The following is a 24,340-nucleotide window of genomic DNA, read 5'->3' on the forward strand; positions in this document are numbered from 1 at the left end:
GTGTTTTTCAAAAGCCCACATACAGCCTTCTCTCTGTAGGTTTTGACAGGTCTGGTTCTATCTGCTTCTCCATACCCGAGTGCTTGCCTCCCACAGTAGATTAAAAACCAGCTCAGTCAGTAATATCACCTCCATCATTTTTTTTCTTTGATGGCAGAGAAGGACTATTTGACAAAGGTCATACTCTAATTTTTCTTTTCATTATTTATACTTATACACAATATTTATACACTCACCGTTTAAATACTGGCCTCAAAGATTCCGAACTCATGTCATTTGTCACGAGACCAGGGCAACTTGGACTTATAAAGTATAGTGTGAACCTGTATCAGAGTAAATAATATAAAATAGCATTCAAATGCTAAATTAATTTCTCAAAACTAATCTCATATTGATCCGTAAATAATATTTGACTTTGTTTCATGCTTTGCACCTGCCCACAAATTATATTTGGATAACTGACATTTTCACCTCAGCCCCGTTTCAGCCACAAAAACTCGGTACAAGAACCTGTTGGAAAGGTTTGGCAGGCCAGGAACGATCAGAAAGAACTGAGGTATTTTGCCTCTAATATCCTAGGGCCTCCATTCCATGGACCATCAAATGTTTACTTTTGTGGTGAAAGTCATGGTGTGTTTCTTCTACAGACATAGACTGTCAGAAAAGGGGTGGAAGCAGGTTTATGCGGGCACCAGATAGCCCATTCCTTAATGTCTGCTACTGGTTGATTGGATGAATGAAGGCGGATGTTTTGAATTTGTTATGGTTCAATGCAATATGATTCTCCTTTGTCATTGTAGGAGGCTATATGGATGCAGAGGCTGGGGCTCAAGATACTCTTGGATTGGGTAAACTTGGAACGCAAGCCGAAAAAGACCGTCGCCTTAAGAAAAAGTATGTTTTGTTTTATTTTCAATTTTTCTATTAATTATTGTAAGTTTTATAATTAGTGTGAATGTTATCCAGCTAAAGGAATGTATCTTTTGATGGCTCAGTGTTGATATGTTATGTGTATAGGAAAAGCACACTATCACCTGCAAGGGTATCCTGGTGCTGAGAAGGTGGTAGGTTGGTTAATTGAAAAGCCAAGTCTTCAGTTTCATGCAGAATTCAAGAACACAGCAGGAGGCACTGATGTGGAGAGGGAGGTTGTTCCACGCTCTAGGAGCAATGTAAGAGAACGCCCACCCTCCAGATCTGGTTCTGTGTATAAGTGGCGGCCTACACATGAAGAGGTAGTGGGGGAGGTGAGCACAGGAGATGGAGCGCGGGGGGTTCATAATTGAAAAAAACACGCACTAACTTGAAGCTGCCGTCCGCAACGGTCCTCATGGTTCTGCTACTTTCTGGTCCCAGTGAACACTGGGACTGCAGCAGAGACTCCCTGTGCAATTCCTGCTATGAGAGCAGCATGGGGATTGGCATGAGCGGGCTGGTTTGACGCTCCGCTCAGTAAAGGTAGTCTGTGCTGTTTCTCCAACCTGGCTGTTTGATACATTCCAGTTGGAGAAACCTAAATGTGTATGTGTGTTTGGCCGACCTGTGACAGCCAGCCAAACACACATGCACACTTATAAGTACACAAATCAGTCCTCCTCCTCCCTCCCATGGCCCCGGACCGCCCCTCCCTGTACACACTGGCTTAGAGCTGGCAGATAAAAAATAAAACAATTATAGTATATCATTTTCTTTTTCACCTGCTGGCTCCAAGACAGTGCGCCGATGCTCCTCCGCCATTGCAGAGAAGCTCCCCCTGCTCGGTATGCATCGGATATTGAGAAGTAGGAGTCCTGCAGAGCAGAGGTGTCTGGATGATTGGTGGAAGGATATGCAACTATTCAGATAGGTGAGGCCTGAGTTGTAGAGTGCCTTGAATGTATGTGTGAGGATTTTGAATTAACATTGTGTGTGTATTGGAAGCCAAAGTAGTTCCCTGAGGTGGGATGTAAAGTGAGTTCTGTGTCGGAAGTTGAGGATAAGTTTGGCATCCTAGTTCTAAATGGTCTGTAGTCTTCTAGTGAGATGCTTGGTGATCCCGGCATAGACAGTTTTTCTATTGTCCAACTTGCTGGTGATTAGGGCATGAGTGAAGATTTTCTTGTGTTGCTTGCAAAATATTTGAAGATCTTCCTCTGCATCTTCTGGTTGTAGAAGCTGGATACAGTGACGGCGTTGACTTGTGCAGTCATTTCCAGTTTGCTGTCAATGATTATTCTGAGGCTCCTGGCATGAGTTCAGGGTGTGAGTGGGGGTCCAAGTTCCGCCATAAACCAGTTGGAGTCCCATGGTGAGGTGTTCTTGCCGAATATCATTACTTCTGTCTTGTCCATGTTGAGCTTGAGACAGTTGGCTTTCATCCAGTTAGCAACTTTAGTCATGCAGACAGTAAACTTGTTTTTTGTGCTGGGGGTCTTGTCCAAGATAGAGAGTGTGAGTTGCGGGTCATCTGCATAATGGAAGATGTTGATGTTGTGTGTGAGGATGATATTGACCAGAGGCATCATGTCTGAATTGAAGAGGGTGGGGCTAAGCGGGGAACCTTGAGGGACTCTGCAGATAAGTTTGTAGATGTCTGAGAAGGAACCAGGCTGACCGTGCACTCCCTAACCATTCAATATTGTGTACAAACTGGTCACCTTCACTTAGCTAGTACAATTGCCTTTCATCTCACTGTGCTTCCCGCAAATTGTGTCACATACTGCTGACACCTTTGAACACATATAATGAAACAGTTCCCTAATGGATAAATAAAGCCATACTACAGTTGGCTTAAAACAATAAAGCATAATTCTACTTTTTCTGTCACCCCTCTTAAAGATGTGACAGGCTTCTTTATCAGAGTGTGTCCTGCCATTGCAGGCACGTACCCCATAGCCAATAGTGAATTAAAGAATCTGTTATCCAACCCTGGTACGCTTCTTGACTGGCAATATCTGGAGCTTAGTAATCCCTCTAACTTCATCTTCTTCTGCTAGTAACTCCTGTATATTGTCAACAGGTTCGTATGTTGTATTAAAATCACCTGTCCGTATCAGTCGATGGTTCCCCTTGAGGGTGTCAAGGTAATTAGTGAGCGTGGCTATAGTCCCGGAAAGCTTATGTGCACTACTAAAGCGGTTATATATATTAAATAACCTTATTTGAGTGTTCCCTTTCAGCGAGCACAGTTCAAGCCCAAGTATTTCGTCTGAACAAATGTTTAACATCTTAATTTTACACGCCAGTGTGTTTTTACCCATATCAGAAGGCCGCCAGCAGGGCGACCAACTGTTGACTGGTTAGCTTGGATACTATATGTGGTAAACCCTACCCTGTGCACTTGCACTACAGCCCATGTCTCCTGCAGTAGGCATATGTGGAAATCATCTACTAGATTGCACCAGTCAGGATCAAATAACTTAGTTTTTATACCTGCCACATTCCATGATAGGATTTTCATATCTTGGGGATTAAAAGAGAGTGCCTGTACGTGAACCCTGTTAATTTGTTCCATGGAATCAGTTTGTTGCTGGTGAGGTTGATTCTTTCTATTTGGGTCCCTTGGTGGAACAGCATTATTACAAGAATAGACTGGGGTTGTCTCTAACTGCGTGGCATGTGGCTCCTCAGGAGTTATTGGTGATGTTAGCAATGCTACTAATGGTCAATCTTGGGAATCTAGATCAGACAATGCTTGATATCTATTGCTAAGTTCCAAAAAGGGGGCCTCCCTATGTGTGGCAGTCATCTGTGTGGTGGGCCTGCTAACTGGGATACCCACTCCTCTATAATCAAGATGTCTGTAAAAGACCCAAGAGGTAGAATTTTAATTCCCAGGCCCAGCTTCTGGCTTGCTGATTGTGTCCCACTACCTTTGCCAAGGTTAGGTGGAATCTGGATGGAAGTCTCTCCAAGGATATAAGGATAAATAAAGGTGTTCGACAAGGCAGTGTTCTGGCCCCAACATTGTTCACTCTTTTTATTAATGGGTTGATAGGGGAGTTGTTTAATTGTGGTGGTGATCCTCCGAAACTAGCAGGCAGTGTATTGCCCTGTCTGCTTTTTGCGGATGATACCCTACTCATTGCCAGGACACCTATTGTGATTCAGAACCTCCTGAACAAATTTGACAAAGCCTGCAAAGACAGGGGGTTAGTCATAAATTGCTCAAAGACCAAATATATGACATTTAATCCATACAATTCACACAAAGGTAAAATAATGCTACAAAGTCAGGCCCTGGAGCAGGTAAGGGCATTCGACTACCTAGGTGTACGTATTAGTGATAAGCTGGCTTGGGCACCACAAATTGAAAAATGCACCTTGGCCCTCCAACATGCTGATTGTGCTATAGTGCGAAGGGCTAGAGCTTTCCCGTTCCGGCCACTCTCCCCCATTCTAGAACTCCATAGGGCAAAAGGTTTAGGTGCAGCCCTTTATGGGCGGAGTTATGGCGGCTGGAAAATTTGAAAGATATGGTCCTTGCCGAAAATAAATGTATTAGGGCAACACTGAACCTGCCTGTAAACACTCCCCTCCTGCCACTTAGACTCGATCTTGGCCTTAGACCTATCAGCCATTTTGCTATTCTTAGGGCATTCCTGTTCTGGGTTAGGATTTGGACTAGTGACACTCGGGTCCCGCTCAGGAAGGCCCTGGCAGAATTAATTACTCTGCAAAGACAAACAGGTCGGATTAAATGGCTTAATAGGATTAAGGATTGGTTTCTAAGGCTAGGATTAGGGCCCTTATGGGAGGACCCGGGTCCATTATAAAATCAATGGTTCCTCTACTTAAAAAAAGGTTCTGGAAGTACACAGATTGTCAAAGTTTAGAAAGTCAAACGCATGGCATTTTAACCTCTAGTTTTCTTGATTTTAAAGGATATGTTGGTTTTGAGCCGTTTATGGATGTTATTGAACCACCCCAGGCAAGAGCCTTATATATCCAATTTAGGTATGGTTCATTGCCTCTAAATTCAAGAAGAAGTATCTGGGAAAACGCATCCATATTGCCAGTATGTCCCACCTGTCAAGATTCCCCTGAGACCCTTATACATTTTTTATTCTTTTGCCCGTCTTATGTTGATCATCAGAAAAAAAAGATTTTGCCTGTATGTCGCTCCTTAAGCTTCACACGCCCAAATGATGCAGTAAGAATTCTTGTGTCTGACTCCACTAGTTGGTTGGTCTTTGCAATCTCAAGATACTTATTGTTTGCTTGGTGGAAAAGATCCAAACTAATCAAAAATGCATCCGTGATCGACTTACAACCTTAACAAACGATTTTTATTGAATTGTCCTATGAATTGTTTTTAATATCGCAAAATATTCAGTTTAAAAAAAAAAAAGCTATAATGCTGCTATCTATGTTACGGGATGCTTTAAATCAATTTTATTTTAAAAATGATGTATTGTACTGTAAATGTAATTGTTTTACTCATATGATGTCTCTTGATTTTACGAAGTAAATGATCATACATTTGATCGAAATAAAATATATATATAAAGCATAATTTATTATTAGTGATTATTTTAGGTATTTCTTTACATCAGTTATTTAAAACGTATTCATTCACTGTCCCTGGTAAACATTATAAACTTAGCTTATAAAATAGACAGACATTTGTTAACTACATAAGGATTTTTTCATGTATCACTTATTTTATTTCAATAGTACCTTATCCTTTATTTGGTTGCATTATTATTATTATTATTATTGTTGGTCCATAGTCCTCCCTTTAAATTACTACAAGAATGCAAATGTTCAAATTACCTGAAAGCTCTGCCCGTTTGGCTCAACCCTGTCCACCATAGTAGTATGCATTGGTCTTCTCGACTTTTTGCCAGGATGATGGACAACTTAACAAAAGGTCCAGTTGGGTAGACATTTCGTGCAAAACTGTAAACTCTTGTTGGATGAATGGGCAGGTGGGGTGTCTTTCTGGCCCTGATGCTCATTTCACATAATTTAAACCTCAACAGAAAGAACTTACAAATATAAACGTAGCAGGTACCCCAGATGAAGCTCCACTTCTGTAAAGGGCAATTGATCCTAACTTCTTAGGCTTAGCAGAGGCAAAGCAAGTGTGTTTTCTCGACCGTTCCACATTGTAAAACAATCTGAAATCCTTGGTGAAGGAGAAAACATTGTTGACCTATCGAAGCACAATATGTAGTGACTGTGACAAGTGGGTTCGTGCTTGGCCTCTTCTGGTAAGAGCAGAGTCCATTGTTCTCCCTTTAAATGACTAAGAGTATGTAAACGTGTAAAATCACCTGGCAGCATTACCTGTTTGGCCCCGCTTCATCCAACTTAGTAGTATGCAACTCACAGACCCATACTGCCACTCACTCACACACCCACTCACACCCCCATAAATCTACTCACTCACACGCCATTAAAACAGACCCATACGGCCACTCACACCCACTCTCCAAATCACAAATCTGCTCACACACTAACACACCCTCAAACCTACTCACACATATACAAATACAGACACACACACACTCACAGACCCATACAGCCACTCACACGCCCACTCACAGACCCACACAGCCACTCACACACCCACACAGCCACTCACACACCCATAAAACTACTCAAACGCCCACTCACATACCAATATAGCCACTCACACACCCACTCACCGATCTATACAGCGACTTACACACCCACTTTTTAAAGGATAGAGGTTAAAGTTAGGAAATAAAATTTAAAAACCTTCAAAATTCACTAAAAACTAAGATTACAAGGATGTTATAATTTAAAAAAATTAGAAATTCACTGAAAAAAACAAAGGTTATAGGGACAGTCTAGTTAGGCTCAGATTGCACTCGTACAAATCCAGTGAAATTCCTCAGTTATAGTTGCCTGAGCTAACTATAACTTACATCCCTGCAATACAGTGCTTATGACCTCACATATTACATCACTGATTACATAATCCGCACACACACGCACACACACACACACATATCCATATATCCACTCACATACTCATTCACTCACACATACAGTCACTCACAAAACACACTGATTCACCCATATGGCCAATCACTCTCCCATGTAGGCTCTCAACAGAGCCACTCACTCACCCATACAACCACTCATGTATCACTTACATACCCATTCACTCATCCATACAGCTGTGACACACCTACTTATTCACCATGCAGCTACTCAGACACCCACTTATCCACCCATACAGCCATTCACACACTCACAAATACAGCCACTCACATACCCAGTCACTCACCTATAAGCCTCCCAACAGAGCCACTCAATCACTCAGACAACCACTCACATACCCATTCACACATCCATAAAAGCACTCACATGTCTCCTTACTCACCCATACAGGCGTTCACACACCCATACACCCACGCACCCACCCCTACTGTTACTTGCACAGCCACTTTGTCACCAATACATCTATTCACACACCCATTTATTCACCTACACTGCCACTCATAAAACCAATTATTCACCAACACGGCTACTCACACACCCACTTATTCACCTATACAGCCACTCACACACCATATAGTCACTTACACACTCACCCACACACGGATACACACAGTCACTCACATAATATATTTATAAATAGTATTACTCGTTAGAACAACACAATGTATACTAATATAACTTTGTGGTATCTTAGTATATATGTTTAAACACTGAGAAACGTTTAGGAAACACTCACAAACACTGGATGATGTAATTAGTGCTGTAATTTGAGATGTCATCAGTGAAGTCACTGACCATGTCATTAGTGATGTAATATGTGAGGTCATAAGCAGTGCATTGAGGGGGCATACGTTATAGTTAGCTCAAGTAACTATAACTGCTGAATTTCACTGGTTTTGTATTGGTGAAATGTGAGCCTAACTATAAAGACCCTGTAACCTTTATTTTTTTCAGTGAAAAAAAAAAATATGCATATATGTGTGTGTATATATAGGTAGTTATAGTTCGGACCTAGTTACTATAGGAAAATTCTATTCGCAATAACTTTGGTGCCGATTGACGAATCTTCGCGAAATTTTCAAAACAAATTCTTTGTTGAGGTCAGCTTCTATGTTGAATGTGTGGGGGTGATTCGTCAAGGGGGGGCCGAGAATAAAGGGGGGTCCCAAAACATGTTTTCTCCATGTTAATTTCCATAGGAAACTTTACACAAGACTACAGGTCGAACGGGTGAACGGAATTACCCCAAATTTGGCAGGGAGAAGGGTCTTGGTCTAGAAAGCATGCTTTTGTTTATTTGGTGTAAATTCATTCAGTAGTTTTTGAGAAATATCGAAATTTACAGATATCGATATTTAGGAATTCTGCCATCTGATTGGCTGAGGCGTTACGAACATGAGCTTGTTGCTGATTGGCTGCAAGCGGGGTGAGCGGTTGCAACTAGGAAGTGTTGGCCGCCATTTTGTGATTCCATTGAAGCGAGTAAGGTGAAAAAAGTGGGAAAAAAGTGGGAAATAGGAGGGTAGGAACACTGTAACCTCTATGGGGTGTTTAGGGTGTGCTATAGAGGGGGTGCGAAGTGAAGTATTTACCCTTACCGGTGTGTAAGTAGTGGGCTATGGAAATTAAGTGAGGTATTGGGTAGAGTCTGATGCGGGTAAGGTGGGCTGGTGCGGGACTTGGGGTTTAAAGCATGAGCCCAAATTGTGTGTCTTATGCTGCGAAGTCATGTGCCGTGGCCACTGCACTTCAGTTGTGGAAGTAGTGTCCAGATGTGTTTATAACTACTAGGACGAACTACTGACCCGTACTGGTATGAAAGTCCTGGGGTACGGAATATATGTGAGGTATTGTCTAGAGTCTCATGTTGCTAAGCTGAGCTGCTACCGGAGTCGGGGATTAAAGCGTGAGCCCAAACTGTGTGTCTTATGCCGTGAAGTCATGTGCTCTGGCCGCTGTGCCACATCTTTGCAAGTAGTGTCAGCATGTAGTTATAGGTACTTGGATGAACTTTTGTTTAGAACATTGTAGCCTGTGTATGGTGCTTAGGTGGTGTTGTATAGGGAGTGTGAAGGTAAATCAATATGGTATTTGTAGAGCGCAAACTACTCACCCCTATGGGTGAGTAGAGCTAGGGATCAAAGCGAGAGGTCTGTGCTGCAAAGTGAGATGGTCTGGCCGCTGCGCCACAGCTGTGTGGAGAATAAATGTTGGCGAGGGTGCAGGAGTTGGCATTATATGGCCCTAAAATAGGGGGCCTAAGTCGTAAGTTATAGGGTGGCTCTAAAAAGAGCACTTGTGTTCATTAGTTGGAGCTACATATAAGCTTCAAGTTATTCAGGAAAACTCGGTTTCCCTGATCTGTGAAGTGTACTCCATCACTTCTGTATATATCTGCCATATCAAAACGTATGTTGTAGTTGTATATGGACCCCATTTTGTGGTCTCTGAGGTATGCAAATTCAGCTTTGTTGACTTTTTTCCCGAGATTTTTCAATCTGAGGACAAAATTGTTTGGACCATTTCCAATTCTGTCTTTGGCATATATTCGAATATACAAAGACAGTTTGAGGCAAAAGTAACATTAATTGTCAAAAGGTGTCCTTCATAAGCATTTCCAAATCTACCCCAGTCAATGTGCCTAGGTTGTTTCCACCACAGTGCACAATCATGAGGTCAGGGTGTTGGAGATGCAAGCAGGTTTTAACCAAAGGCAACAATTGGTGCCACTTCAATCCTCTCTGTACATTTTGTAAACCTAGGTCTAAGTCAATACGTCTCTGTTCTATATACCTCTTGCACCAGAAAACATAGCTATTTCCTATGATCCACACTAGCATTTTGAAGGTATGGCTGGAAGATATGGAAAGATGTCTGTAGCTCATGCAGTTCCTTCGTAGAATAAGAGATATGTTTAAAGATGGGGAACTAGTTTCTTTTCGCATACAAAACGGTACCTGATTGAGAGATGAAAAGCATTGTTTTTTAAACGTAGGGTGCACATTCGTTTTGTGAAAAAGTATGTTTGTGATTGGTTAAGAAAAAGCAGTTTGCACGTACATATTATAGGATAAAATTTGCTCAACTAAACCACACCTGCTACTTGCATTTGGAAAGCACTGTTCAAACTTAAAACAATTGTGAACTTTTAACCTGCACGTGCCGTTAAAGGTTCGAGAAAATGTTGCAAAAAAATATTGTTAGGTTTAAAAAAAATTGATGAACTTTTAACCTCCATGTGTTGTAGAATATTCTAGAAAGTGTGTTGATAGAATACGTTGCATTTCTGACTTCGATGTGTACTTGAATATTAAAAAAACTATTTATATGGAAAAGTAGAAAGACGGTAATAGAGGGAATTTTTGAAAGCTAAAAGAATCAAGGAACTATTGTAATTTGTTCTTGATTACCTACTGGCGGTCGCCAGTGGGTAGTTATCACTGTTAACGGTCTGAAAGAGAGGTGTTGCTCAGAGTGGCATGGTGGTGATATGATATGGTGCTACACTCGGGTATGAAACCGAGAGTCTAAACCGTGAGGTCATTGCTGTAAAGTGATGTGGTCTGGTGTTTGTAGCATATGTGTGCAAGTAGTGTTAGAAGGCGTTTACACCATACAGGGAGTGGGAAGCGAACTACTGATCGCTACTGTGTGTTGATAGTATACCGGAAGCGGGAAGCGAAGTAGTTACGCCTACCGGTGTGAAGACTTGGGGATGAAACCGAGCTGATTGCTGTAAAGTGATGGGCTCTGGGTGGTGTAGGATACTAGAGTATGCGTTTATAGTATATAGGGAGTGGGAAGCAAACTACTCATCCCTACTGGTGTGAAGACTCGGGGATTAAACCGTGAGCCTAAATTGTGAGCTCATTGCTGTAAAGTGATGTGCTCTGGGCGCTGTAGCATACTTGTGGAAGAAGTGTTAGTTTACGTTTATACAATATAGGGAGTGGGAAGCGAAAGTCTTACCCCTAGCGGTGTCATGACTCGTGGATAAAAGTATGAGCTCATTGCTGTAAAGTCATGTGCTCTGTGTAGTATTCCATTGTAAGTCATAGTAGAATGTTAGTATGTATTTCTACTAGAATCTAAGGGGCATATTATCAAGGAACGGCGTTAGAATTATCGCCGATTTAGCGGCAGAAAACTGCCGCTAAAACGGCGATAATGGGCTTGATAATATACCGTAGAGAATTCCAATAGAAGCCCATGTTAACACGAGAACATGGGCTTCTATTGGAATTCTCTACGACATATTATCAAGCCCATTATTGCCGTTTTAGCTGCAGTTTCCTGCCGCTAAAGCGGCAATAATTTTAACGCCGTTCCTTGATAATATGGCCCTCAATATGTATTATTAGAATGTAGGGCTGTCATGAGGGGAACCTTGCAGAGTTTGTACACGGTGTTGGATTAGACGGTTGCTTTGCTGTCTGCTCCTGTTGGTGGTTGTTTCAGGTGTCTTGTTTTCTTGTAATAAATCTACTTATTGGATTTACTGCTGTCTGCCTCTTCACTACATAAATTTGGCGACGAGTGGGACAAGGCAAAAAGAAGGCACCACTCAGCAATATTTCAAAATTGCTTGCGTTGTGCTGAAGACCCGTTTTGTTCGAATAGCTGTTCCTACTCATGCCAGGGTCGTCGGCTCATTGAACTATGTCATCCAACTTCTGGTAGGATTTATATTTTTAGATTTTGCGCTTCCTCTGCTTCTTTACTACATTCTGGTCGCTGTACTACACATGTGTAGATAGTGTTAGTATGCATTTATACTAACAAATGCATCATGGTAGTAGGGAGAGCGACCTCTCAGGCGCAGCTCATACAATGTCCCGGGGTGTGCATTCGCTTGACATTTGTGTTTGCTATTAGAGGGTGGTGCATGGCTTCCACCCTGTGATAGCAAATACTTGTTCGACTACTTGAAGCGAGAGGAGGACAACCTCGTATCGCTGTAATAGAGGGGATGCACATGGTAAAAATGGAGAGAAAAGAGCCAAAAAACAAAAAAAATGCTGGGTTTCACCCGTTCTTTTAAATGAGGCTACTGGTGGGTGGGTAATGTGTCGTGGCCAATCAAATTATTATATTGCGGGGTCTCTGTAGGACTGGGGATCTTAATGTCACATGTAAATTAGGCGCGGAAGGGCACAGAGATGTTTTGCAGCCTAGGGAAGCGCCACCTTCCCGGGTATTGTTTACTAATTGTTCGGGGGTTCAAGGCCAACTGAAGTCCGGAGATCGCCACACTCTGGGTCTTTATTTAAAAATGCAGGGTGGGCCTCGGCAGTCCCTGAAGCCTCGGTGGTCCTAGGCAGTGGCTTATTTGTTCTGTAATCACACGGGCAGTACTTATGGTGTTATAAAGTGATACACTCATAGAACTTCTGCAGTTGTACAATTACCCAGGCTTCATTTGTCTAATAGTCAGTTAGATTATGTTTGGTAGGTGTGCTCTAATATTAAATAATGTTGTCCTTAAAATCTCCTATAAACAGATGATTTTCACAATAAACAATAGACAAGTGTTGACAGAAAAAGAAGACCTATCCACTGAGTTATTTATTTGAAAAAATAAGTAACCTTTATTAAAACAGAAATAAATAGAAATGTAACTTTAATAGAACAGTATAATAAAAAAAACGTGGGTTGGACTCCAGTGGAAGCAGCGTAGGAAACCTGCAAGACAAAAATTAAACATAAGTATGTGTGCTATGTGGAAGAGGTAAAGGAAGGTAGTCTGAATGAAAGGACCATAGTGAGAATGGAAGGGAGGGGATGTGGGTGGAAGGGAGAAGGGGAGGGAGAGTCAAAAAGCGAGATAGGAGGAGACAGAGCGCCGGCCTATTGCACCCAGCCCTTAGTGTTTACCCTCCGTCACCCGTTTGTCTAAGACGCTGGGCTCTGCGAGAAAGAGTGTGGTTTAGCAAGTCCTTAAAATTAAATACATGAGGCCAGAGATTATGGGCCATATTATGAAGGAAGGGCAATAACATTATCGCCGCTTTAGCGGCAGGAAACTGCCGCTAAAGCGGCGATAAGAGGTTGATAATATGCCCTTGTGAATTCCCTTAGAAGTCCAGGTTCTGGTGTGAACCTGGGCTTCTAAGGGAATTTACAATGGCATATTATCAACCCCTTATCGTCGCTTTAGCAGCAGTTTTCTGTTGCTAAAGTGGTGATAATGTTATCGCCGTTGTTTGATAATATAGTACTACATTATTAGCTACAGGAAAATCGCTTGCATGCACCTGTGCACACAGGGTGCTGCACCCGAACTCCTTCCCCCGCACTGTGCTCAATTGTAGGTCTTGCACACCAAGGCTTCACTGCTCACCTGCCACCACTGGTGTGTCCCACGACGTGTTGGTGCAAGCTCCTAGTCCGGGGTATGTTTGTACGATAGACCAGGTCTCCGATCGGGGACGGTGTCTTGATACCACGATGGAAGGTGTCAGAATGCCAGGGCATCATTGCGGGGTCAGCTCCCGCTCCGCCCTTCTTGTGGAAATCAATGGGATGTCTGAAAAGGGAGAAATAATTTAATGTTGGAAATGTCTGGAGGTAAATGAAGGTTTATTTCAAGCTTGATGGAAAATAGGAGTTGAGTGCATCCTTCATTTTTGAAGTACGATCTACCAACTGTTAGTGGTAATCGTGGTTTAAAGAGGAGTTGGAGTGCACGAGAATACACATGGTTAAATAATAATATGTTATGCCAACGTTCACATACAAAGGAACAAAGCGCATGCTAGAAGCATAATGTGCTCGTGTAATGCAGTGGCGGGAGCATGTGTGCATGTACACTTAGTAAGGAGCTCACTACTGTGTCCTAAAAGCCAACACCACGTGTCTGTAGGGCAGCGCTCAGGCCTACAGTACGGTCCAGCAGGTCCTTAAAATTAGACCGATGTGACTGAATGAGGTCAGAGATCACATCATTACGCACGGCAATATAGCTTTTTCGCACGTGCGCACTCAGGGTGATGCACCCCACCCCTCCCGCAGAACCGCCCTCAACAGGTGTCTGTAGGGCAGCACTGCCCAAAGGTTCAGGCCTAGCTTATGGTATAGCAGGTCTTTAAAATGAGACAGAGATGTGACTGAATGAGGTCAAAGATCACATCATAATACATGGCAATATCGCTTATTCGCACGTGCGCAGTCTGGCTGATGTATCCCATCCCTCCCGCAGCACCGCGCTGAAGAGGTGTTTGTAGGGCAGCGCTGCCCGCTGGCTCAGGCCTACAGTACAGTCCAGCAGGTCTTTAAAATGAGACAGAGATGTGACTGAATGAGGTCAAAGATCACATCATAACACATGGCAATATCGTTTGTTTGGACCTGTGCAGCTAGGCTGCAGCACCCCACCCCTCTCGCCACAGCGCGCTCAATTGGAGGCCCTGTGCACCCAGGCCGCTCTGCTTACCTGCTGTCATTGTTGTGTGAGCAAACACTACGGGCAGCAGTACTCACAATTCAGATGGAGTGTTGATTGCAGGAGAGTGTACACCTCATGGATCCCTTTCGTAGATGATGGGCAGTAGGGCTCACAATTTAGAGCCCGTGTTGATTGTCAGGATGGAGAACATCTCATGGATCCATTTCTTTTTTTTATTGCGCATTGTGATATGTGAGGTGGATGCGGCAAATCATTTGAGGTAGTGTGGAAGAAGAGGGACGTGTGGCGTTGTGGTTATCCTAATTATACGTACGCAAAGTGGGCTGGGCTTGCGTACGCCAGGCCAGCGTAGGGGTGTGAATAATTATTCCGGGGACTTGGGCGTTGTTCAGTTCCTGCCTGGCCAGGAAGTGTACTTGCGTGTGTTTCTTTTGTAGTTTTGACCTCGCAGAGTTGCAATTTAGATTCATGTAGTTTGTGTCGGGAGGGCAGAAACTATCATTAATGAGATGGCATGTGATCTAGGATGTGCAGTCTGATGATGATGATGCTCCTTAGAGCCAGCAATATCCAGGCCGAATGGCAGCACAATAATGTGCAGACACACACACCAGGGGCATCGTGTAACACATATTTGTTTTTATAGAACGTTTGAGATGCATGGCAATCACACGTGGAAGGCTAATGTACAGAGCATGAATATTGATCAAGATGATTGTTGCATGTTGTGTGTAGTATAAGATATGTGTATACAGGAAAACACTTTTCAAAAAAGCTTTCTAAGCAGAAGAGGTATCTCATCAAACGCTGTAGAGAGAATGAGTAAAATGGGTGGGGTCGTACAACTGTTACAATGGGAAATGTTATGAACCAATCAAATGCTTTTTTTTAAGGTCACATGGCAATCGTGCAACGAGCACGCAAGGAGGCCGCACCCAATGCGATTTTGCCAAAATATATTTATCATAATATAAGTTTATTACAGTTAGAAATATATTAATGTTTAAAATAATTTAGATTTTCGCGTGCTCTCATATACTGTTTAAAGTTATTTAGATATACCTTTGAGACAAAAAAAAGGGAATGGCATACCTGGCGCGATACTATACATCTGTGACGTAACACAGGGCCTGGCGGCGTGTACTCGTCGAATACGCAACGCGCAGCAGGTGCGACCCCATACGTACATGACGTAACGCGTGGCTTGGTACTGCGTACCCGCCGGACACCAAAGTAGTACCTGGGGTGACTTCATGCGTATGTGATGTTAAGCGGGACACGGTGCCATGAACTCGTCGGATACGAAATGCGCATCATTTATGAGTTTAGCAATATGGCAGATAGGATTCGTGTTGTGATGGAGGTTGGTAGGCTACCGGTATGGGAGTGCAGTTTTCTCCCCCCAAAAAAAATATATACATATTTTTGGGGGAAGATATAAAACATTACATGATTTTTAAAGTTAAAAACAAGAAGTATAATAGAGTTCCAAAAAATTTAAAAATATAATAGAAAAATATAGGTTTTATAAACATTAAAATATGAAATTAACATTTTAAAAACATTCGATATTCACTGAAAAAACCATAGGTTTTACAGACGTTATAGTTAGGAATTAGCATTTAAAAACCTTAGAAATTCACTAAAAAAAACACAGGTTTCAGTGACGTTATAGTTAGTTGAACATTTGACTCATATAAAACCAAAGAAATTCACCTGTTATAGTTAGTTGAGCTAACTATAACTCGCGTGCCCGCAATGCACTGCTGATGATGTCACATATTACATCACTCATGACATGGTCAGTGACATCACTGATGACATCTCAAATGACATCATTGATGACATCATCCACATGACAATCTGATGCACATACTGATGCTCTAATATAAACTTTGAAACACCCATTCTAAAATGCTGACTACTATTTTTGAAACCGTACACCGAAGAATGCCATATACTACATAGCACTCACTATTTATTAGGTCTACACACACATCCAGTCACTTATACATGTAGTTACTCATCAATCAAGGACTATAATATGCACTTATACATCTATACATGCAGTCACACGCTGCCACTCATCTATAGAGTTACTCACACGCCTAGTCAGTAATGCAAAGAATAAATCACATACCCATTTAATCATGTATACAATTATACACACCATCTTCGTTATTTTTAGACATACCACATCACTTATTTATACAGATACTAACACATATTTACTGTCTTATACAATCACTGATAGAAGCAGACACTTATTTATATACCCACTCTTGAAATAACTTAGTCTCACGTATACTCATTTATATACTCCAACACTCATATATAGTGGCTTAAATCATATGTAGTTAGTCACAGATATACCACTGAGACATTTATTCACTCACCAACATACCCATAGACACACTAACTCACCCATACAGCCCTTTCCAGATGCACTTTTTAATAAATACAACCACTGAATCACCCATTCAGACATCTATGCACAGACTCATACACCCACCCACCCACACAGACACTCAGGGACCCATACCGATACTCAGACAACAAATCAATAACCTATATAGACACTCATGTAGGTATTGAGCAACCCATGCAGTTGCTTACACACCAATGGAGAGACTAATACAGGCTTTTACACAGTTTAGTCACTAACCCATGCATTCAGTAAGACACGTTCAATCACTCACTTATACAGTCAGTCACATACATACGAAATAATTCCTTTAGGCACTTGTAAATGCATTCATTCTTCAATACACCTTGGCATATATATATAAAACATATTTACATTTTATAGAAACACACATTCACTGGATGATGTCATGAGTGATGTCATCAGTGATGTCATGACATGTTCATTCTTTTTGTATTATTTATAGGAGAGAAGGAAGGAGCCCTTCACATTGACTCACCGGCACGGGCATCCTACCCTTTTCCTCCATGATTTCACCCTTCACTAGCTCATCACTTCAATCCTCTTCACTGACGGTTCCTTGGTAGAGCATATGAGCACGTTCTTGGTTTAAGATAAGTCCTATTGACCTAAGTCATCACCTGCACATTTTATGTGTTAGAGCAGTACTATTTTAGTATTATGCTGACCGTTCTCGTTATTTAGCCCGAGACACTAGCATAACCAGGAGGTTGCCTGGGCATTTGCCCGGAGAGTGTTATTCATGTGACCCATTTTTTAGCTCACGCATTTTTCGTGTTATTAGTGTGGGGCATCATTACTATGGCAACTACTCTTCACTTTGTATGCTACCTTTACAATCATTTGGTCCAGCAGTGAAGCGTAAGGGAATTTCCGCACTTGCACCGCGTGCCCACGTTACGCTGGATGGGCCATGTACGCATGATGCGCTTCGCGCACCGTCCGCACACGGAGGACGTAATATGCGCTTCATTGAGAAAGGTAATCAATTAAATGTTCCTTGATGTAATATGCCTTGTACAAATGGTGCCCTCCAGGCACCTTTTGCACACGGGGGTGGGAAATGGTGGATAATTTTTTTTTTATAATTAATTTTTACCGTACGCGTACGGTAAGCGTAATCGGTGTTTTTTCGAAAAAAAAAAAAATTGCATTTTTTGCCTTGGGGGTTCTTTTGGGAGACCATAATCAGGGCTAGGTGGTTAGGAGTTGTCTAACCTGCCCCTTTACATGTTTTCAGCCTTTGTTTTTCCTCCCCCCCTCAGAGTACAAGAGAGAAAATGGCGGCCGCCGCTTCCTGGTTTCGACCGATTCGAATGTTTACTAAGATCTAATAGCCAATCAGAATCGCGCTCGCGCACGGCACCGTACGCGTACGGTAAGCTTACCGTAAGCGCACGGTAAGCGCACCGTAAGCTGCCACAGATGTATATATTGATTTAAATGCTATTTTCTCAGGAACTACTGAACAGATTTACACCAGACCTACAAAAGGCACTTCCTTGACCTGTAGACTACCTCACTGCCAAATTTCAAGTAACTCTGTTCAGCCGTTCGGGCTGTAGCTGTGTCTAAAGGTCCTATGGAAAAATGCATGGGAAAAACGCGTTTTGGGACCCCCCTTTTTTCTCAGCCCCCGCTTGACGAATCCCCCCGAGACTTTCAGGGTAGGAGCGGAGCGTAGCGTCCCATTAGTTTTGAAATTTTCGCGAGGATTCGTCGACCGGCGCCAAAGTTATTCCAAATAGAATGTTGCGGTTTTCCTATGGAAACAGGGTCCTAACTATAACTACCTACTGGCGACCGCCAGTAGGTAATATATATATATATATATATATATATATATATATATATATATACACGTGCAATTATAGCAGCCAAAAACTAGGATGGCAGTAGTCTTCTTTCGTTAGCCACTCTTTAATCCTCCAAAATGAGCTGTGTATGTGATTTTTAAACAAATTAAATTGTCAGGATAGTGTTGACTTCATTTAAACACAAGCTTTGAGAAAACCGTCCCGCTGAAAAGTGGTGGCTTGCAATAAATATTGAATTTGGGACCCCATGAGTGCTCCATGCCTTTCTTCAGAAGCTGTTGCATTTTGACATGAGTCGACTCTATCGATATGTGGAGGCACCAGTTCGGGAGTTCGCCAGTTCTTGGTGGAATGGTAATATTATAGTATATTAATATGTACACGGGGACCCAGTTAGGCCCGCTAAACAGAGTTCTTTACATCTTGGTTGCGGAGTGTTGCATGGATCCGTGCCGAACATGTGCTGCGCAGCCGAAGAGATGCGTCGGGTCTGAGAAGTGGCAAGGCTGTGTTGCAAAGTCCTGTTGCATCTTCGTTGAGGATCACGTTGACGGGGCTTGCAGTGCAAAATCCAGTGTTGGGGATGCGATGTGTCGGTTCTGAGGAGTTGCATTGCGGAGTCCAGCATAGTCGTTAAGACAGCAGTCGATGTGAAATGCAAGGACCTGGGCCGGGGTGATGTGTCAGTTCCGAGAACTGTGGTTGGCGATGCGGAGCTTTGCGAGGGGCCTAATCCATGCAGCAGTGCCAATGTGTCCGTTCTACTCGGGGATGCTCAACTCAGCCAATGAGATGCATCGGTTCTGCTTTCCAAATACATTGCACCCTACCCTCTGAACTGGCCTACCCTAGGGTTGACTTATATGTATTAAAAAGGAAGGTTTGGGCCTGACAAAAGGTCGATTTTGCCAGGTTGAAATGCCAATAGCAGTCCTGAGACATGTTTAAAGAGAGTGGGTGGCACAATCAGTGCTGCAGGCCCACTAGTAGCATTCAATTTAAAGTCCCTGGGCATTTATTGTACCACTTAACTAAGGACTTACAATTAAGTTAAATATGCCAATTTGGTTATAATTCAATTCTACCATGTTTTAAGGAGAGAGCACAAGCACTTTAGTGCTGGATAGCAATGGCAAAGCGCACATAGTCCTAAGGTCAACAAAAACAAATCAGAAAAAATGAGTAGGAAGGCAAAAAGTTTGAGGGTGACTCTGCAAAAAGGGCCATTTCCAATAAGGTTTGTCCTGATCCTCCCCCTAAACTTTCATACTGTGGAGTAATCTATGCAATACAGGTAATTCGAGTTTTATTTATCGTATTTTACTTAAGAGATCCTTTAGTGTACAGTACTAGCTCATATCATGTAATAGACAATATTAAGAAGTTGGTAAGTAAAGATGGATGGGGAAAAGAGTTTCATTCCAAGAATCATGGGTAAAGGAGTTATATTATCAAACCAGACAAAGCCACAATACTGAAATACTAAAAATGTGGGACCAAAGCAGAACCTTTTTAATTCCATCATTGTTTGTACCACTCTTGAGCTGATGCACAAGTTGAACAAATGATGAGTCATTATTTCAACAGAGAGAAACATTTATCAATCTCAGCTAATGACTTTGTGCAGGCTATTAAGTCTAAGGGCCTGAATTATGTTTTGGCGGACAGGTTAATCTGTCACTACAGTAATGGATATCTCATCCGCTGAAGTATAAATCCCATTATATCCTATTGGACCTATATTTTGACAGGCAAGATATTCGTCACCGTTGTGATGGAGTAACCTGTTCGCCGAAATATAAATCAGGCCCCAAGTCCATAAATAACTGGGAGTGGACTCAGTATCTGGAACCATATTGAAGAACCTTCATGAATTATTTAAGGGACCACAACCAATTAAAATGTTTTCTCAGATCCTCATTCCTTGACAGTGACTCAATGATTGTATGTCTTCTCCTCCATATATCGAGGGGTTCCTTACTCCGGTGCTTGATGATTATTTGGATGCTTGAAGGAAGTGGCCCTTAGGGACCACCCGGGTTACTTACAACCACCTGCTATGCCTTCCGAAGACAGAAGAGTCGGTCAGACAGTAGAGAATACAAACATACATTTTATTCGCTATACCCTATCTGCGAGAATGACTTCTAAAACCATACGATTTTGAAGAGCAACGAGTCTCGTAGCCTAAATCTCTACTGTAATGTTGGTCAGTATTCCTGCCATCATATTGATAACCCCCTCCACCCCCCGGGTGAGTTTTCTAATATTGAGGCTATCAGCCATAGGGCCCCAGAAGGGTAGAATGCCTTTCATTGCGTCAGTAAACTGTTGTAGGGTCGTATTAGTCTGGTCTAAATCGTCTGTACTTACTAATCATCCTCTTAAATCGGGAGGATAGGACACCCCTACGCTATAGGCGATGAGTTTTGTGGTAGTTGGGAGGGGCGATATAGACTGGGCAATGAGGTAGGAAAGGTAGCACCACCCGCACCACCCCTCAGGGGGGCACACGTAACCACGAGTACCACAAACAAAATAAACATTAGGTTGCGGGATCAAGGGCGGACCTTTGGGCATCCTCAATATGGAAGTGGTGATGCATCTGCTTTCCCCCACCTCTATGTCTCCTGTCTCTTGAACACAAAAAGGAGCCAGTACATCAACCACCGCCAGGGGTATGGGCTTATCTTCGGTGAAATTGCGTGCTTGGAAGGATTGGTAATATTCTGATACATTGAACTCCGAGAACCTATCTCTGTCCATCTCTGTTCTGCTTGCCTTTCTACCTCGATCCGCCACCCTGAGGCAAGAATTCAAAAAGACTCGATCCAACCGCCCATTAAACGGGAACTGGTGCATTTTTGTTCCAAGGAGTCAACCTGAGAGAATGAGCGGATCATACTAAGTAAGGTGAATGTAACAGTAATTTAACCACGGCCTCTTTACAACCATCCTCATTGTCCGAAGCCACAAGGAGGTCGTCAACATACTGCAACAGCACATTACCAGGGGGAAGCTCCAAATAATCCAATTGAGCTTTCTAAGCTTGGCTATAGATACTAGGTCTGTCTGTATAGCCTTGTGGAGCACAGCAGAATCTAAAGCTTCGACCGGCTATTGCAAATCCTAACAGATTTCTGCTATCTGTATGGATTGGTATGCTGAAGAAAGCATTCTTCAAATCTATGACAGAAAAGAATCTTGCTGACGGGGGAATCATTGTCAACATTGTAGTAATGTCTGGGACCACAGGGTACTGGAGAACCACTATTTTATTTACCTCTCTAAGGTCGATCACAAAACTGTAAATGTCAGGATGGGCATCAGAAGCATCCAAGGGAGTCTTTTTAAGAATAGGAAGAATAGGGCTATTACACACATTTGCCACTGTCTGCTCAACCACACCAGACTTAATCAAATTCTGAATTATTTGCAATAAAGCATTTTCTCCTGCCTGCGAGATCTTGTACTGGGGAATGCAGGGCAATTTGGCATTGTCCTTTATCTGGATGGAGACCGGTGGGATCTGGAGCAACCCCACATCCGTGTCCCCTGTAACCCACAATGTGCGTAGCACGTCCTTGAACTCCGCGGGGAGGGGAGCCTCTTTTGTGAAGCATTGTTTTGCATGGCCACCTGAGGTTCAATAGTCATGTATACACAGTCAGGGGAACACGATATGGTTGCATGTAACCTTTTTAACAAATCCCCCAAAAATGGTGAATCAACCGTGAATGGGGCTATGGTCAAAGCAAGAGGTTTGGAAATGGGGCTAACAATCGGCATGCCTGAGAAGCATACCGACACATTATTTTGGTCAGACAGAGCTGCCCCCGGGACCAGTGAATGGGAAACAGAACTATTCACAGCCCCTGTTTCAACTTGAAATTTTGTGGTCGTACCCTGCAAATCTGCCTTAACACAGGGTCCGCGCTGATCTACAGGCACCGGAACTGGTCCCTCACACTGTCCCTGGCTGTCCTAGCTATGGGACAACCCTGTCACCTCATCCATGTCATAGTCATCGTACTAGTACTGTCGGCCTCGGGGTTGTCAATATAGTTCCCGCTCTGTCGATTGTGTGATGTATTCTCAAACTGCATCTCCCCTTGGCCTCCTCCTTCTCGTCCGCGCCCTCTAAACCCTTGACCTCTTGGGCCTCTCCTTACTGCAACAACTCAGGACACTCATTCCGCCAATGTCTCTCCTGCTTCCAATACGCACATTGGTTAAGCCCAATGGGTGCACCCGAGGCACCACCCCATTAGACCTGGGTAACCGCTGAGCTGAATTCGAACCTCTGCCTCTCCCCCTCACAACCTGCTGCATCAACACCCTTGTCTTTGACTTTTTCTCCACCTTTTCTTTGTCCTCATTCTCTCTATGCTCGTAGTATTGTGCCATACTCAAAATTACTAATGGAGATGAGGTCGTACGAGTACTTTATAAAGCCTGCAACATGGTTGCGATCTCGGGAAGCAGATTAGTGACAAATCTGTTAACAAACAAACGAACATCACCCTCCTGTGACAGATCCTGACCACTAAAATCTAAAAACACGCCTTCAAATCTAGTAAAGAAATGAGACACACTCTCATCCTTCTTCTGACGACACGCAGTCAACTTATTCCAATCCCCTTTCTTCTGCGGGATAAGGGAGTGCATGTGAGTAATAATACGCCCCGGCAAAGCTAGTAGCTCAGCTTTCGGCTTGTTGCCAGGCTTACGCCCCATATCCCATGCCTGATCTCATCCAATGTACCACCCAACTCCAGTGGATGATCCTGCGTATGAACCTGCCGCCACATATCTACCCGTACCAGCAGGCCAAAGAACAATTCAATATCAGCTAACGTCCTCACCGTGGAGGAGGCCGCCTCCGTCAATGCTTTATAATATGCAGTGGGGTTTTTCCAAGGGTCCGGCAGCTGGCTCTTTAGGGATAGGACCTCACTCTCCTCTTCCAAGGAGTATCGATCTACTGTTCCTGGAACTGAGCATCAACCTGTGGTCTAATTACATTGTCAGTGGAGTCACGCAGTTCTGGTATTTGAAGATGGTGAATGGTATGGACCTTCGTCATGGGGTGCTGTGTCCCTATTGTCAGAACCTTTTGGAGCAATCTTCCACGGTAACCCACTAGTGTTGTTACATTACTTAAAACCTCATTGGGAGCCATAACTGTAGCATATACCCTGTCTCGTATGCCAGATGATCTGCGGTGCAACACCCTGAAAACACTGTTCCCACAGTCCTACTAACGTGGCTGACATGTGCTTAAGAGCATTCTGCTGTATGAAGGGCTCATAATCTTTCATCACACTCCACACATCTTCCACACTATAGATTGCGTTCCGAGCCCACTGAGCTGCTTGGTTTGCCACCATTTGCTTTTTCTCATCACCCACCGCAGAACACAGCAACACTTTCTCCATGTGGTCTCACGCTGCTGCCCAGTTCACTTCATGCATCCCACACACAGGCGTTTCGACATTAGACAATGATTAAGGTGGCACACCCAAGGGGGAAAGAGCGGAAGCAGAGACAGGTACCATCATGTAGGGAGACAGGGTTGTAGGGATGAAAGGGGGCGCAGCAGTCAAAACTGAACGAATAGGACATGAGAGCTAATGGCTCCCGCACCTGTGACTGGTGCAGGTAGAGGAGAAGCAAGTGGGGACAGGGCTGAAGCAGTAATGCTAGAAACAGAAACAC

General features: G+C 43.1%; 1 protein-coding gene across 3 annotated transcripts in view; it reads left to right on the forward strand.

Moving 5' to 3' along the window:
• The window catches only part of PPFIA2 (PPFI scaffold protein A2), a 1,995,062-nt gene that overhangs the window by 1,578,675 nt on the left and 392,047 nt on the right, over positions 1-24,340 (forward strand). For all 3 annotated transcript variants that reach the window (XM_085652973.1, XM_085652974.1, XM_085652975.1), the window contains one exon: positions 801-894. In XM_085652973.1, coding sequence (XP_085509099.1) covers positions 801-894 — 94 coding nt within the window. The remainder of the gene's footprint in view (positions 1-800; positions 895-24,340) is intronic.

Source organism: Triturus cristatus, chromosome 4_1 (genome assembly GCF_964204655.1).
Source record: "Triturus cristatus chromosome 4_1, aTriCri1.1, whole genome shotgun sequence".
In the NCBI taxonomy this organism is placed as follows: domain Eukaryota; kingdom Metazoa; phylum Chordata; class Amphibia; order Caudata; family Salamandridae; genus Triturus; species Triturus cristatus.